The sequence below is a fragment of the Saccostrea cucullata genome, unplaced genomic scaffold (genome assembly GCF_032062105.1).
Source record: "Saccostrea cucullata isolate Sc308-1 unplaced genomic scaffold, CSIRO_AGI_Scuc_v1 ctg4734, whole genome shotgun sequence".
In the NCBI taxonomy this organism is placed as follows: domain Eukaryota; kingdom Metazoa; phylum Mollusca; class Bivalvia; order Ostreida; family Ostreidae; genus Saccostrea; species Saccostrea cuccullata.
Window position 1 is genome coordinate 1 of NW_026930879.1, and position 17,678 is coordinate 17,678.

The 17,678-nt window shown below is 35.6% G+C and overlaps 1 protein-coding gene across 1 annotated transcript; it reads right to left on the reverse strand.

Moving 5' to 3' along the window:
* Nucleotides 1-2,353: 2,353 nt before the first annotated feature.
* LOC134230429 (collagen alpha-1(XIV) chain-like) lies at nt 2,354-6,365 on the reverse strand. Its single transcript, XM_062712257.1, is given in 4 exon segments — nt 2,354-2,440; nt 2,591-2,809; nt 3,245-3,802; nt 6,302-6,365. Coding segments are annotated over 4 exon segments (897 nt in total). The 3' UTR covers nt 2,354-2,384.
* Between the last annotated feature and the right edge of the window lie 11,313 nt (nt 6,366-17,678).

Sequence of the window (17,678 nt, forward strand, 5' to 3'; positions counted from 1 at the left end):
TTTTGTACTTTTTAAAAAATATAAGAAGCATTTGCAATATCATTTGTTTTTATGTGACTCATAGATAAAGGACAAAAGAATCATTTTTGGTATCAGATTTGGTATAAAACAGAGCATGGATCGGGGATACAAGAAGGCCAGAATTTCACAGTATTGTCTCATTTTTATGATAACTCAAATGGAATAAACTGGTAAAAACTATATATTCTTTGTGATTTATTTTATTATACTATAATTGAAATGCTTGTAAACTGAAAGATATTAGCAAGGTAGATTGCTTCGAAAAATTTTGCCAAAAAAGAGATTTTTATACTTGGCAGACAAAACAATTGAATATGAAAATATTTCAGGTTTTGTTTTTAGAGAATGAAGTATTTTTAATGATTGTGTTCATAACAATTGGAAACATTTTCGAAGATAAATAAGGAAGACATTACTTTGAAAGAAATTCTGTATAACTTCATTGCTCAAGATTCAGATGAGCTTTATTTGAAATCAAGAGGAGAAATATTAAATATTTCTGTATGTAAGATCGGGGGATGCTTGCAGCTGTACTATGAAAACTAATTTCAGTTTACAATTACAAAGAGGATATGGTGATGCTTTTCACCCAGACATGTTTTTATGAAGTACTAAACTACATGTACATAAAACATATTAAGGTACAAACGTTTATAAATCCAAATTGGTTTAAATATTGTGAAGAATTGGAAAAATACAGCATTGCATAATAACTGTTGGCAATTATTTTTTACTATGTTGTTCTGTAGGCAATTTGCAAAATATGATTCAACTACGGCTTGATTGATAAAATGTAGCTCTTACACAAAGTTTTGAATTATCTTTCTTTGAAAGACTGCAACGATGTGTGCAAACAAATTTTTATAACACACTAGTGTGCATTACTCAATTGCATGATTGGCATACACCATTGCAGTTATAAACTTCATTTTTTAAAAAAATTTAAATCCAAGGCCATCCTTAAAAAAATGTTTTTTTGGGAATTGCCCCCTGAAGGGTTTCAGACACAGGAGGGAGGGAGGGAAATTATTTTTTTTTTTAAATTTAAATAATTTTAATTTTTAATAAAAATCTCAGAAACAGTAAAAACATTTTTCTGACTTAAAAAAAGCATCTCCATAAAAAAAAATCTAATTTTACATGGATCTGAGACTATATTTCAGTGTTTTGTATGGTGAATGTGATACATGTAATGGACAAAAAAAATTATTTAAAAAAAAAATTTTTTACTTTTGGTCAATAAAATTTTTTCAGGAGGGGGGATTTCAGAGAGGCGGGAGGCAATTCCAAACAAACTATAATTTTATTTTGGCCCAATTCATATTATCTATTACTTTCTGACAATCTGTCTCGTCTACAAATGTGAAAAAATATTTCAAAATCCTTCATCCTTCTAGTGATTCAATTAACTTTGAGTCAAGATTGCAGCGGCTCCTACTGTTACATGTATACTATCAACAGTGATCAATGTGAGCGTGAATTTTGATTTTCGATTATCAGTAATGTTGCATTTGACATAGTTTATGTCAAAGTTTAAAAAAAAATGAAGACGATTTTGACCTCCCCCTCTTTGATAAGGATCTTTGAATGACGTACTTAGCTCTTCATTCACAGCATTAGCAAAGTATACCAGTTTAGTTTGATCATTGTCAGCTAGAATGCATATTTATTGTATAAAAAGAGAATTACTGATACATACATCCCGTGAAATAAGAATTTGTACATGCAAGTAAACAAAAAAAAAATCAACGAAAGGGTGAGTTGCTCAAACAGCAAGCCACCGTTTTTTTATTTAGCTTGGAAAATATGTATGCATTGCGTAAAGGTCTGTAACAATCCAAATCAATTCATTTAAAAAACCTTTGAAATCAAGCAACACTTTATATCTTTTTAATCCAAATTAAATTTGAAATGTTATGTAATATTGAATATGGGCTTGGAGGGTCCTATAGGTGCTTGTTGGTACTGTTCGACTGCAGCTAGGACCACTGGGTCTTCCTTCATAGGTAGATGCCTAGAAACAACAAGTAATAATTATAAGAACAATATTTTTTTGTAAACGATAACACAAAAATATTTCATTTTATTATCCATTTTTAAACAACATTTTGCATGCATACAGACGGGACTGCTCCCTGAAGATATAACACAACTTCCATTAAGAAAAATAACTACTCTTCGCAAATGAAATGGCATACCATCGACGTAGAAGACTAGTTGCGGCAGTAATGGTAGCTGCAGCTGCTAGGGTTCCCAAAACGGCACCTGCTGCAATGGCCGCCGTGTTACCTAAAACATAAAAACATGGTTAACGTTGGTCTGTAATTCTGCGGTAGAAATAATATGACGAAATTTTTTAACTTCTAGAATGCACACTTACTTGATCCACTTCCAACAGAAGAGGAATATGAACTGTTACCTGAGAAAACAGTAAGGTAAGAATTAAGGGTTATAATAGAGTTTTCTTTAAAAAAGAATATATTGTGTGATACCAAATACCGACAAAAATCCAGATTTTAACAACCTCCATCAACTATCCGCAGTTGTGAAAACACGTGAATTTTTATACCTATATTTTGTGTCTGTACTGTTGTTTCTGTTGTTTGTAATGTTATAGTGGTATCTCTTTCTGTTGTTGTATCAGCAATTGTTGTCGTACTTGTTGTAATTGTTGTAGTTGATGTTGTAGATGTAACAGTAGCTTTTACAGATGTTGTAAGCGAGGGGTCAGGGGTTGTGGCTGGCGGGGTAGGACAATCAGCGAGTAAGGTAGGGGTCACGGTATTGTCTGAAAAAAGTCAGCTCCGTTAGAAAGTTAAGTTCCCTCAAGTAATATCAAAATTCAAGATTCATTTAATCTTCTTAAACTTATAACTCAATGTTATTGTTACATTACTATTGTTTGCAGCTAACTGTAAAGTTTCACGTTTCGTCACGATCTTTTTCGTCAGATGCATCCAGCGTAAACAATTCAATGGTCAATTCAAATTATCAACATTGAAATAGAAATAGTCTGTTGCACGAGCAACCAATCAGAGATAAGAAGATCGTAAAGCTTGCCGTTAGGAGGCGTGTACAATTTACCATGCGCTCAGGTGTCAACTAAACAGTGACGTAACGTGAAACTTTACACTTAGCTGCAAACGGTGAGTAAAACTTATCAATTTAAACTTGTCTATCTCTCTTTGAATTAACAGGTAGCAAAAGTCGTGTATTGACATACCAAGTTTTGGAACCAAAGCTGAAACGAGTTACAAAGATAGACAAAGGTATCAATATACGAGTTGGACATAATAAGAATCAGGGTCATTGGCAATTCCCTTCAATTCTTCATTTGACCTTGACACTGTTGACCCAATTCCTATAGCGAACACCTCTGCACCTAATTCGGTCCGAAGGTTGTCTGCAGCTGTAATTGTTCGACTTTTGCTATTGGACAATCCATCTGTTAGAATCACAACTGTTCTACTGGCTCCACTTCTTCCCCCTTTTTCAGACCTGAACGAATATTCTCTGACGTAATCAATTGCGTCATACGTATAGGTTCTCCCTGTGGTTCTTGTGCCACGTAAGTTCTTTATGGCATTCAGTAGGTCTGATTTTGCTGTATGATCATTAAGATCAAATTCCTCGGTATAAGAAGAGGAAAACACCACTATACTGACTTGCATGTCGGATGATCCGATTGCTAAGTACTCTGTGACGTTGTACACAAAGTCCACGGATTCATCAAAGTCTGTCTCCTTCACACTCCCAGATTTGTCCATTATGTAGACTACATCTGTTTTAAAAAAAATCAAAAAATAAAATTTTTGTGTGAGATTAATGGACTTTTATTCTTGTCTCAGTGCTTATAGAATAGACCACGTCTTTGCTACGTAAAAAAGAAAGGGGAATGGTATAAGAAATTGATTACTTAAAACAAAATCCTACCAAATGTTCATGTTTGTCCTCTCATTTACTTATAGCCCTGCTGGACACATAGTGTTATGTTGCTCTATGCGAAGCGTGTGAGTACGATCTATTGTTTAACGGGAACAACTCTTAACAAAGAAGTTTATGTTACATGGTTTATAACAATCTCGTTTATAGTCAGCATAACGCAAAATCAATCATCTTGTTTGCTATTGCAACAAATCGGTGGGTCTTATTTTGACTTAGTTTTATACCGATAAATAAACATTTAGCTACAGAATACTCATTTGTCTATTTAATTAAAATAATAAGACACTCCCACCCCCCCCCCCACCCCCCAAACTTAAGAGGTGGGATCAGGTGCCAAGGAGTGTTCATTTGTAAGCTCTTTGAATTGATCAAGGATGCATTTCGTTGTCAAATCTAAATAAAGACAAAAGCATAACATTAGGTCAGCCAAAATAAGATTCATCGATTGGTTATAACGACCATAGAATTTACGAAATGCTTACAAGGTTGTAAAAATCCCCCTATCATCAACTTATCTGTGAGAAGTGTGCCTCGGTTTAAAAAAAATCATATTTAGAGCAAACTGTTGAGTAACGAAAAAGGTGTGATACACAAACACCATAAGCAGCTTAATAAATAGATTATTAAAATATTAAAGGAGGGCGACATTGAAAGCATTAAATGGGCGAGGTTATAATGATTTTGACATTCCTCTTGTATGCCTGCAACTGTAACCCTTTACGTCTGTTGGAAAAAAAAACTAAGACTTTATTACTGACCAAAGAGTATGGGTATCATTTATCTGAAACAGACAAAGTCATTTGCAAAAGGTTCTTCTCTACCTTTTTTTATTGGAAAATTTCAAAAATTATTATTGCACTTACGTTGTAATAAGTAATTGGAGGTATTTTCATCTTTGTCTGGACAATAATTTTGTAATGGACAAAGACTTGAAATGAAGGTGGTTTGTGGTATGACTTCGACCCATGATCAGTTGACAAGGTGAATGTCATGATTTTTCTCATATGGATGTCATGATTTCCTCAAGTGAATGACATGATTCTCCTCATGTATATGTCATTATGTTCAGTGTTCTTTTGTGAATGTCATGATTTTCCTCATGTGAATGTCATGATTTTCCCCGTGTATATATCATTATGTGAATGTCATGATTTTCCTCATGTGAATGTCATGATTCTCCTCATGTATATGTCATTATGTTCAGTGTTCTTTTGTGAATGTCATGATTTTCCTCATGTGATGGTTTTGTTTTAATCAGGATTCGATAACGTCTTTACTCATGTCTTGCATTCATCAAAATACATCAAAGAAATTTAGTGTCGATTAATAAAAATGGCACACTTGAAGACTGAATGCAACTTAATTTATTAAAGAACTGGCCTTGGGACCATAAAACTTAGACGAGCTCACTTTTGAACTCGGTCTAGCTTTCGTTATTAATTGAGACTTAGATCAAAAGTGAGTTGGTGTATGTTTCATGGCCCCCAGGCCAGATGTCTATGCATGCAATAACATTTAAATTAGGATTAGCAGGTGATTTAGGGTGCGTACACTTTTTAATGCATGTATATGCAATTTGTTTGCCAAAATGATTCACTGTATTGAATTGAGCGATTTAACGTCTGAAAACAGACTACTCTAGAAATTGATTGTTCTATGACTTTACCTTTGGTTCATTATAACACAATATATGGTCTTGATTACTTTAAATGACTTTAAACCAAGTTTTGAAATATGAAGTATCGTAAAATGATAATTTATACTTGCATAGCTTTTTGAGTTGAAGAAAAATAAATTAAGATCAATCCGTTCAGTCATTTTTATTAAAATCTATCCAGTTTCAAGTTGTATATTTCTATATTTTTGTCGGATAAAAAAAGAGAGAAGGATTAAAATCATTGAGTCAAACTTGAGTCTAACTTTGAAAGATGGACATCATCAAGTCTGATTACTAGTAAGTTGCATTAATGCAAAGAATCTCTTTCTTCCCTTCTTATTATCAAAATTAAAGATATCAACAAAAATATAATTTAAAAAAAACTAATTCAAAAATTTACTTTTATTAATTGTATATTTAAATAATACAAAGATATTTATTATAACATAATAAGGGTTATTCACCCACCCTATCCCCTATATGTTTTCTGCAGTACAAAAGTTCTCTGATTAAAAGGATATTGCTTATTTCAAATTGAAGTGGAAACAGATGAGTGTGAATGTTAATGAGCGAGTGACAACCCCCTCCCAATCTTTTTAAATTATTACAGTATAAAAACATTATTCTGAAAATGTGTATTAACAATCAAGAGATGGTTAAATTAAGAAATAAACTTGCCTTTGAAGACAGCTGAAACACACACCAAATTAACGAAATAAATTAGTATCCAATCAGTTTCCATTTTACAATGTATTACACGGATGTCATCTTTCCTTTATTCAAGAAAATAAACTTTTAGCAATTGCAACATTTTTTTCTAAATGCAAAAGAACATTTGTCTTGCATTTGCTTTCAGCATGAATATTTAGATCCAAAGAAATGTATTTGAAAGCACATATATATACGACCTTTCTAAACCGATTATAATTAAATTTGTTGATCCTTAAAGTAATTTTTTCTTAAATATCCTTTGATTTCCCTATTGTTTCAGTTATATTGCTGAAAAACTGATTCATGTTAATATTAGTTAAGTATAAATCTTTAAACATGTATATTTTTACTCGTATTTTGAAGAAAATTGTCTTTTTTGTATTTATTTGCAAGGAATATAAAATTAGTGTATATGTTAAGTCTGACTTCATACAATAATTTAAAATATTGTACTTTCATGTAAATTAGTTGAATCTGATTGGTCGAGAAACATTTGTTAAAAAACACTTTTACCCGGTGAATAATGAAGCCACGCCCTCCAGCGTAGCAACAGTCAACATTGCTTGACGACGGGTGATATTCCAAGAAATAGCGACTGCGCAGAATTTATGCGCACGGTTCACTGTTATATGTATTTGTATCAAACATTCAGTATAATATGATAAATATTGCATGTAGTTGAGTGTAACTACATGCAGTATTTGTATAATAAACCCTCTAAAGTTGCAAAAACTACTTTTGGTAATTAATGTACTGAGGCTTTTTTCTGATCGTCATGTAATATATGCGTTCTGTATCACCCACAGGACAGTGGATTGACTTCATAGTTTTGGATTTGGGATGCATTTTAAATTTTAAATTGAGCAAGGTTCTATAATTTTAGAATTTCCCGAAAAAAATAAGCACTGTTGAACATGGATTGTGCATAAAATAAATATGATGAAATGTTTAAGTTTTCAGAAGGTTTTGTTGCATTGGCACCCGATCCAACCTCTGATGTTTTGGAGGTCCGTGTTAGCTCTGCTCCTGATTTGTATTGTTTGAATGGACGTGTGAACTCTAATGTTGTACGTTATCCTCATTTATTGTATTGTTTTTGAATGTTTTCATGAAAAGATATTAGATTTTTTTTAAAAAAAATTATCCAATAAAGGAATGCATACAATAGGTGTGATTATTTGAAAGAAAATTTAACTTAGTTACTTTAAATGCTCAGGGGTAATACCGGTACAGCAGTCAGACAGTGAGTAAAAAGCTATGAACTTTCTTCGTGTTGGAATAAAATGATTAAAAATAGCTAGAATTTGAAAATTTTCAATTTATGTTAATTTTTTCATCACATATGCTAGAGTGAAAAGTATCGAAAACCCTTACCAAAATACTCACCTTCTGGCAACATCTTCTGGCATTATTGCCGCAATATTGCAGCAACATTCTGGCAATACATTGCAGCAATATTGCGGTAATATCGTTTTTAGCTCTACTGGTCAGAGACCAGAAGAGCTTATGCGATAGTAATGCGTCCGTCGTCCGTCCGTCTGTCTGTCTGTCTGTCCGTCTGTCTGTCTGTCTGTAAACAATTTTTCAAAATGCTACTCCTCCTACAGTTTTGGTCTGATTTCAATATAACTTGGCACACAAGTAGACTACACTAAGATACATAATTCTGTTTATCGGTTTTTGATTTCCATTAACGGTGTTGCCGTTGTTACTAAAAATAGAAATTTCTGTGAAATTCTTTCAAAATGCTACTCCTCCTACAGTTATGGTCTGATTTCAATATAACTTGGTGTAGTAGAAATTTCCTTGATCAAATTAATTATATGCAAATTAGTTGTCAATCAGATGCTTCCTAGTGTATTAGCTATATAACATTAAACGTTTTAATGACTAAGACAAAGACGATGACTTAGGGTCTTTGGGTAACTATAAATAATGGCGAGCGCTGATGCTCGTAGTTAGTCTGCCAGTGGCCGCTGATCAGCGTGGATCGTGTTAAAAAGGTAAGGAATTTATTGTGCCTCATTTGCGGGTCTCAATATACTGCAGACATACCATTTGGGGTACATTAGGTTCCAAACCTATTGGAATAATATAAGTTTTATAGAGGGTGTTTGGAAACACTGCTCTGAGATATAAGGTCTGGGAGCTTTGGAAGCTCAATTAAATGATTTCAGACCTTGGATAGCTAAAGCACTAGGATAGCTCAGGAACATTAGAGGAATCATTAGAGAATCATTGCTTGTACAAATTTAGTAAATTTTATTCCACGTAATTCTCGTTTAGTTTATTTTTACCAATCAATTATTGACGTAGGCAACGTAAGGAAAATTATATATATTTCTTTCTCCATGACTGGAGAACCCACAGTACATATTACAAAATTTGGTGGCAGCGGTGGGATGATCTAAACAAAAGAGAAGCAAATTTTTGTTGTTATTTTGAGCTTAACTTTTAAGGACGGGAGTGTACTTCATATGCGGGTCTCAAATTGCTGCAGACAAACCATTTGAAGTACATATCCCATTTTTTTTTTATTCATTTGTGTTTAATAGTAAGAGATAGCATTAAGTTTAAAACTGTAAGTTTCAAACGTGTTTTAAAGTCTTAAGGTAGAAAACGTTTAGGTCAAAGTCATGGAAGATACGCTAGATAAAGAGATAAGCTATTTGGAAGAGCAAGTAAAGGCGCTTTCTAATGAAAGTATTTTACTTCAACAAAAGGAACATCAAAAGATATCTACTCCGTTAGAGATTCTGGAATTTGCGCTTCGGAACAAAAGGAATCAAAACATGAAGAAGATCGTTGAGGTGCCAAACCCAAAGTAAGGTTTAATGCTGGTGTAGAAAATTCTTTCAGATCCGCTTCTGCCTCAAATGAAAGAAAAGACGATAGTTCACGGAATTCTGGCATATATCTTGAAACACCATTCAGGGAGGCAGGTAACATTACATTGCGGAGAAGCCAGGATGGACGATTTCAGAGGCATGGTTTTGAAGAAGGGCCAGGATACAGGGCTAACAAACTAAGCAGCTTAAAACCTGCTACATATGACGGAACAACGTCATGGTTAGACTACAGGTCCCATTTTAATGCTTGTGCATCATTAAACAAGTGGTCAGAGGAAGAGAAGGGAATGTATTTGGCAGTATCCCTACGCGGACAAGCCCAAGGTGTGCTTGGAAACCTTCCAGATAGGTTACAAATGAACTTCCAAGAATTGTCAAAATCTCTGGAGGAGCGTTTTTCTCCTGTCAATCAAACGGAACTCTACAGAGCCCAACTAAAAGAGAGGCGTCAAAAAGCAACAGAAACTATACCCCAGTTTGGACAAGACATCAGACGCCTAACACGTCTTGCATATCCGACGGCCTCAGGGGACTTGTGTGAAACACTAGCCAAAGAGTATTTCATAGATGCTCTAACAAGCTTTGACATGCGTCTTAGAATAAAACAATCAAGACCAGGAAGTCTGAACGTTGCTATAAGGCACGCGGTGGAACTTGATGCTTTCATAGGTGCAGAGCGCAAAAAGCATAGTGATGCTTTTGCTAGAGAGATAGGCAGTGAAAAACCACCAGTTAAAACCAACTCGGATACTCTGGAAGAAGTGAGGAAATCTATGAAAGATATGCTTCTGAGTCTTCAAAAAGATGTTGACAAGATAAAGCATGGGCAACAAAAGTTCCCAAACAAGGAATTTCCTTCGTATACCTCACGACAGTTCAATCAGAAATCAAGTAATGCAACTACTAAAAAGTGTTTTAATTGTGGAAAACCTGGGCACTTCAAGAGAAATTGTAGGTTGCAGAATGTAGAGAAAGGGAAAGATAGTTTCGGAGAGTTTGGTTCTGGACCACCGGGAGGACTAAAGAAAAATGGTTACACTAAAGAAGGCACTGCAAAACAATTAGCGTCAGAAAACAGGAGACAAATCAAGAAAGGTAGTATTGGAGTACAGAGAAAAGTTAACGAACCAGGCATGTACGTCTTGGGGACTGCTAATAATGTTCCGATTACAACATTAGTAGATACAGGAGCAACAGTAACTCTTCTATCACAAAAGGTATTTGAAGTCATAAACCGTGATAAGAAGATAGAGTTGGCTGAAACGGACTTAAATATCTTGTCAGCTACAGGTACTCCTTTGAGTATTTTGGGGAAGACACTTATTAAGTTCAAATTTCGGAAGAAAATCATATACAAAACATCTTTAATTGCAGACATTAATGTAGATGCGATTTTGGGTCTTGACTGTTTGCAGAATAACAAAGGTGTAATCAATCTATACGATAAGACACTTATTCTGGGAGATGAAACTCATTGTTTGAAATTTGAAGGTACAATAGGTTGTTTCAGAATCGTTACATCAGAAACGTTGTCACTTCCTTCAAAGAGTGAAATAGTCACCACTGGGAAGGTCATTGTTCCAGAAAACCAAGAATTTGGTTCAGAATTTGGTGTTGTAGAACCCTCCTGCTCATATTTAAATTCTGATAGAGGTTTGGTAGGAAGGACCTTAGTGAAAGGAAATAAATGTGTTCCAATACGTTTGCTTAACCCAACTGAAAGAAATATCACAATACATGTTGGCACTGCAGTTGGACAACTGGCACCAGTAGACGAGATACTTGAGGGTGGATTAAATGAAACAGAATCCAGTGAGACTTTGCCTGAACACATGACATCATTGTTTAAGAAAACAATAGCAAATCACAGTAAAAGGCAAGCAAAGATGGTGAAACAGCTTTTGTGTAAATACGCACACATCTTTACCAAATCCGATAAAGATGTGGGACGAACTGCTATGACTAAACACAGCATTGATACAGGAAGTCATAAGCCCATCAAAGAAGTTCCTAGAAGGCTCCCAGAACACATGAATGCAGAGGTGGATAAACATGTCCAAGAAATGTTAGAAAATAAAGTTATTGAACCGTCTAAGAGCCCTTGGGCTTCACGAGTTGTCCTAGTAAAGAAGAAAGACGGATCTACGAGGTTTTGCATTGATTATAGGCGCCTCAATGCCATTACAGAGAAAGACGCCTATCCTATACCCCGCATAGACGAAACACTAGATCAGCTAGCGGGATGCAAATGGTTCTCGACACTCGATCTCCATTCAGGATACTGGCAAATAGAGATGGACGCAAAAGATAAAGCCAAGACGGCATTTGTCACTCGAAATGGCTTGTATCATTTCAATGTAATGCCATTCGGGCTATGTAATGCCCCGGCTACCTTCGAGAGGTTGATGGAGACTGTCTTAGCAGGTCTACAATGGGACATTTGCCTCATTTACCTCGATGACATCATTGTCTACGCCAAATCCTTTGAAGGCATGTTCCAAAGTGTTTGATAAATTGGCAGCAGCAGGGTTAAAGCTAAAAGCAAAGAAATGTACACTGTTTGCTAACAGTGTTGACTATTTGGGGCATGTGGTTTCAGAACAGGGAATTTCGACAGACCCAAAGAAAACGGACGCTATCCGAAATTGGCCTCAACCACAAAATATCACGGAGCTGCGATCCTTTTTGGGTTTCTGTAGCTACTATAGAAAGTTTGTACCCAACTTCGCTGCTTTAGTCAAACCACTTCATGCATTGACCCAGCAGAGTAAAAAGTACATTTGGTCGGAAGAGTGTCAAGAGTCATTCGACATTTTACGAAATAAGTTAGTGAAAGCCCCTGTGCTTGCGCACCCAGACTTTTCAAAACCTTTCATCCTGGACACCGACGCTAGTGACACAGCAATTGGTGCTGTTTTGTCTCAAGTAAAGGATGGGGATGAGAAAGTAATCTATTATGCAAGTCGCTGTCTAACCAAAGCTGAACGCAAATATTGTGTTACACGAAAGGAGCTACTTTCAATTGTTAACTTTGTTAAACATTTTAGACACTACTTATATGGTAACCTTTTGTGGTACGCACCGACCACAGTTCTTTGAGATGGCTCTTAAATAAGAAAGATGGGGAAGGACAGATAGCTAGGTGGATCGAAACATTATCTACCTATGAAATACAGATTCAACATAGAGCAGGCAATTTGCACAGAAATGCGGATGCTCTGAGCAGAATCCCTTGCAAACAATGTGGAAACGAATCGTGTGTCAGCAAATCTATTCACCCTAAAGCAAGAATTCGGTCGATACATGAGGATAAGACATCAGAGGGTAACATGTCTGTGCAAGAAATGCAAGATCAAGACAAAGACATATGTCTTTTGAAATCATGGCTTGAAACAAATACCAGGCCAGCTTTTGAAGATATTAGATGCAAAGGATATTTCCTCAGATCTCTTTGGAGTCAATGGCACAGACTAACATTGGTAAATGGAATTGTTTGTAGACAGTGGACTGTGTTGGAGACAGATGAAGTCAAACTGCAACAGGTGATACCTCTCTTTGAGAGAAGGAATATTTCAAAGCATTGTCATGACGAAAAGACAGCTGGACATCTCGGGGTTGAAAAAACATTGGCCAGAGTACAGCAACGATTTTACTGGCCCGGTCTACAACAAGATGTTAGGCAGTATGTCACTGGATGTGATATATGTACAAGGCGCAAAAACCCGAATAAGAAAAAGGTTGCACCCATGCAGCTAGTGCCATCTGGGATGCCAATGGATCGGATAGCGACAGACATCCTTGGAGAATTGCCTCTTACCGAGAATGGAAACAGATATATTCTCGTAGTCTCTGACTATTTTACAAAATGGACAGAGGCATTCCCCATGCCAAATATGGAATTTAAAACGGTCACAAAAATTATTGTAGAAGAGGTTATTTCCAGGTTTGGAACACCCAGAATAATACATTCCGATCAAGGGCGACAGTTCGAGAGTGAGCTGTTTGGTGAAGTGTGTAAGCTTCTACACATTGAGAAAACACGCACAACTGCCTACCATCCCCAGTCAGATGGGATGGTAGAGCGATTTAATAGAACTTTAACATCAATGTTAAGTGCGTTTGTACAAGAGAACCAAAGGGATTGGGATGCACAAATCCCATATGTTATGATGGCCTACAGATCGGCAGAACATAAATCTACAGGACTAACACCTAATATGCTGATGTTAGGTCGAGAAACATCTTTACCTCTGGACTTAATCTATGAAATGCCAGAACCCCTGAAGCAAGAAAGTCCAAACCACTGGGCTTGGATCCTACGAGAAAGGCTAGAAAGAGCACATAGTTTTGTCCGTCAAAATATTGAAACCGCCATGAATCGGCAAAAGAGGTACCATGACATGAAAATGGCATGGGAAAGATTTAAGCCTGGTGACAAGGTGTTTGTATATTTTCCACAGAAGAAAATTGGTTGTTCGCCCAAGCTTACCTCATTTTGGCGCGGGCCATTCGAGGTTCTTGAGCAATGGTCCGATGTTCTTTATGCCGTTGCATGTGGTAGAAAGGGTGAAAGGCAAATCATCCATTGTGATAGGATGCGAAAAAAGAAGGAACAAGTTTTAAACTTTGAAAATTTAGATATTGACAACGAAGCATCTATAGATAAAGACGAGTCTGACGAAATTGACTATGAAAGCCCAATTAATGTAGATTCTGTAGAAGAATTGGTTGATGAAAATGACCATAAACGTATTCGTAGAAAACCCAAATGGTTAAATGATTATGAAACTTAGAATTATTAAACTAAGAAGTAGCAGAGATAATTACGTTTGCTTTGTTTATAGAATAGAGATGTAACTATTTTATTTCTTTATTATTTCAGCTAAGATGGCAAATACGAAAATTACAAAAGCTAAGGAAAACAAATGCCCCTTGTGTGATGGCGAAGTAGACGGTAGTCGCTGGAGGGAACATTTGCTAGCTTGCAATGGAGGAAGATATCCATGCAAAGTGTGTGGAAAACTTTTCGAGAAAAAGGTTATATTTGATTCGTCATAATAGGAAGTTCCATGAACAAACCGAAGATCAGCATAAAACAAATGAGAAGATCAAAGTAAGTGAAGAAAAGAAAGACGAGGAAGACGAATCATGGCTTGAACAAGATCCCGGAGATGTAATTCATGAAAACCTAAGTGTCAGCGAGAGCAGTTCCCAGCCTGATGATTCGAGTAGCGAGGATGATGATGGTGATAAAGGTGCTGGTGAACTGATGAATAATGCATGTATTGGAGATCATGATGAAACCAAACAAGATTCACAAGATGTCAAAAGCATGAATGAAGAAGCAAGTGTTGATATCAAAGTAAAATCTCAAGAAAAAGGACGGGTAGTTCGAAAAGCCACGGCTCCAGCACCCGTGTTTGCACCCAAGAGAAGGACCCCTGTTTCTCTTCCTGAGAAACCAACACCACTTGGGAGATTTTCATTTGGATCTACAAGTACATGCACGAGAGCTACGCAAACCAATTGTGGTTGTAAAGACAGATACGTTAAGAAAAGAAAAGTTCACAAGGTGGTGTCAACGTACACCAATGACCAAAAGAACATTGTGGAAACTGTCGAAGAAGAGGAATTCTTCTATTTGGAGTGAAGAATAGTGTTTTATGACACTTTGTGTTCTGTCGAGTAACAAGTACATTGAGCAAAATGTTTATTGATAGGACTCATTCGATTATTATTTTTTTTGCGGGAATGTCAAGAGATATTGCATTACCTTTAAAACTCATTGTAAATAATTACTGGAATTTGAAGTATGTGTATTGAAAAGTAAAAGAAGAAAAAAAAATGTTTTATTTAAGTGATATGCGGGACGCATATGTTTCGGAGGCGTGGGTAATGTAGTAGAAATTTCCTTGATCAAATTAATTATATGCAAATTAGTTGTCAATCAGATGCTTCCTAGTGTATTAGCTATATAACATTAAACGTTTTAATGACTAAGACAAAGACGATGACTTAGGGTCTTTGGGTAACTATAAATACTGGCGAGCGCTGATGCTCGTAGTTAGTCTGCCAGTGGCCGCTGATCAGCGTGGATCGTGTTAAAAAGGTAAGGAATTTATTGTGCCTCATTTGCGGGTCTCAATATACTGCAGACATACCATTTGGGGTACATTAGGTTCCAAACCTATTGGAATAATATAAGTTTTATAGAGGGTGTTTGGAAACACTGCTCTGAGATATAAGGTCTGGGAGCTTTGGAAGCTCAATTAAATGATTTCAGACCTTGGATAGCTAAAGCACTAGGATAGCTCAGGAACATTAGAGGAATCATTAGAGAATCATTGCTTGTACAAATTTAGTAAATTTTATTCCACGTAATTCTCGTTTAGTTTATTTTTACCAATCAATTATTGACGTAGGCAACGTAAGGAAAATTATATATATTTCTTTTTCCATGACTGGAGAACCCACAGTACATATTACATTGGCACACAAGTACACTACACTAAGATACATAATTCTGTGTATCGGTTTTTGATTTCCATGAACGGTGTTGCCGTTGTTACTAAAAATAGAAATTTCTGTGAAATTCTTTCAAAATGCTACTCCTCCTACAGCTTTCGCCTGATTTCAATATAACTTGGCACACAAGTACACTACACTAAGATACATAATTCTGTGTATCGGTTTTTGATTTCCATGAACGGTGTTGCTGTTGTTACTAAAAATAGAAATTTCTGTGAAATTCTTTCAAAATGCTACTCCTCCTACAGTTTTGGTCTGATTTCAATATAACTTGGCACACAAGTACACTACACTAAGATACATAATTCTGTGTATCAGTTTTTGATTTCCATGAACGGTGTTGCCGTTGTTACTAAAAATAGAAATTTCTGTGAAATTCTTTCAAAATGCTATTCCTCCTACAGTTTTGGTCTGATTTCAATATAACTTGGCACACAAGTACACTACACTAAGATACATAATTCTGTGTATCAGTTTTTGATTTCCATGAACGGTGTTGCCGTTGTTACTAAAAATAGAAATTTCTGTGAAATTCTTTCAAAATGCTACTCCTCCTACAGTTTTGGTCTGATTTCAATATAAATTGGCACACAAGTAGACTACACTAAAATACATAATTCTGTGTATCGGTTTTAGATTTCGATGAACGGTGTTGCCGTTGTTACTAAAAATAGAAATTTCTGTTAAAAACTCTCAAAATTCTACTCCAAATACAGTTTAAGTAATGTGGCATGCAAGTAGACTACACTAAGAACATAAAGAGACTTAATCAAGGATCATTATTCTTTTTATTGCTGTGGTAAAGTTTCAGTTTCCAACTTTTCTCTTCCTTTCCTGAAGTACAAGCCAGTAGAGCTTCAGTCTCCACAGAGACTTCTGGTTCGTATGTAAATTAGAAAAGTATTGCGGCAATACTGTAGCAACATTCTGGCAGTATATTGCAGCAATATTGCGGCAATATCGTTTTTCGTATGTAAATTAGATTTGCCGCAATATTGCCAGAAAGGTGTTGCGGCAATGTTGCTGCAAAGAAATTGCAGAACATGTATTAATTATTTCAGGTTTTGCAGCAGCAATATTGGGGCAACACTGCAGTACTATATACCTATATAAATTGGTATTTAATAGAAATAATGATCTATCAATCTAGCAATTAACAAACTGTGATGAGGAACATAAAAATCAATAGCATGATAAGCTACAGAGTCAGTAAGAAATAGCTACTTAAGCTTAATATGCTATTCTTTGAAAAGATAGAAAAATTTTGTTGAAAAAAGATGTGTTTTTGAAACACTATGCCCCAAGCAGCAACAAAGTTTGAAAACCCATTTTTATCATATATAGGTCACAGTCAAAGTCATAAGGTCATTGATCTTGGTGTCATTTGAAAGAACTTAATTAGTGAAATATGCATACTAAATATGAAGTCTCTATCTCTTACCCGGTATGGTTCAAAATTTATGGTGGAGGGTTAAAAAGGCTATTTTTAGCATATAAATTCATTAAGATCACAGCAGAGGTCACAAGGTCATTGACCTTGGTGTCATTTGAAAGAGCACAATTAGTGGAGAATGTATACCAAATATGAGGTTGTCATCTTTCATGGTTCAAAAGTTACCCCGGTATGTCGAAGGATCAAAAAATCTATTTTAAGCATATGGGTCACAGCCAAGGTTATTTGTCAAAGACCTTGGTGTCATTTTAAAGACCTAAATTAGTTGATTATGCATACTAAATATATAGTCTCTATTTCTCATGGTTTTTAAATTATGGTGAATATTCAATAAAAAAAACTATTTTTAGCATCTAGGTCACAGTCAAGGTCACAAGGTCATTGACCTTGGTGTCATTTGAAAGGACTTAATAAGTGAACTATGCATACAATATATGAAGTCTCCATCTCTCATTGGTTCAAAAGTTATCACTTATGGCGAAGGTTAAAGTTTACAAACAGACAGGACAAAAAC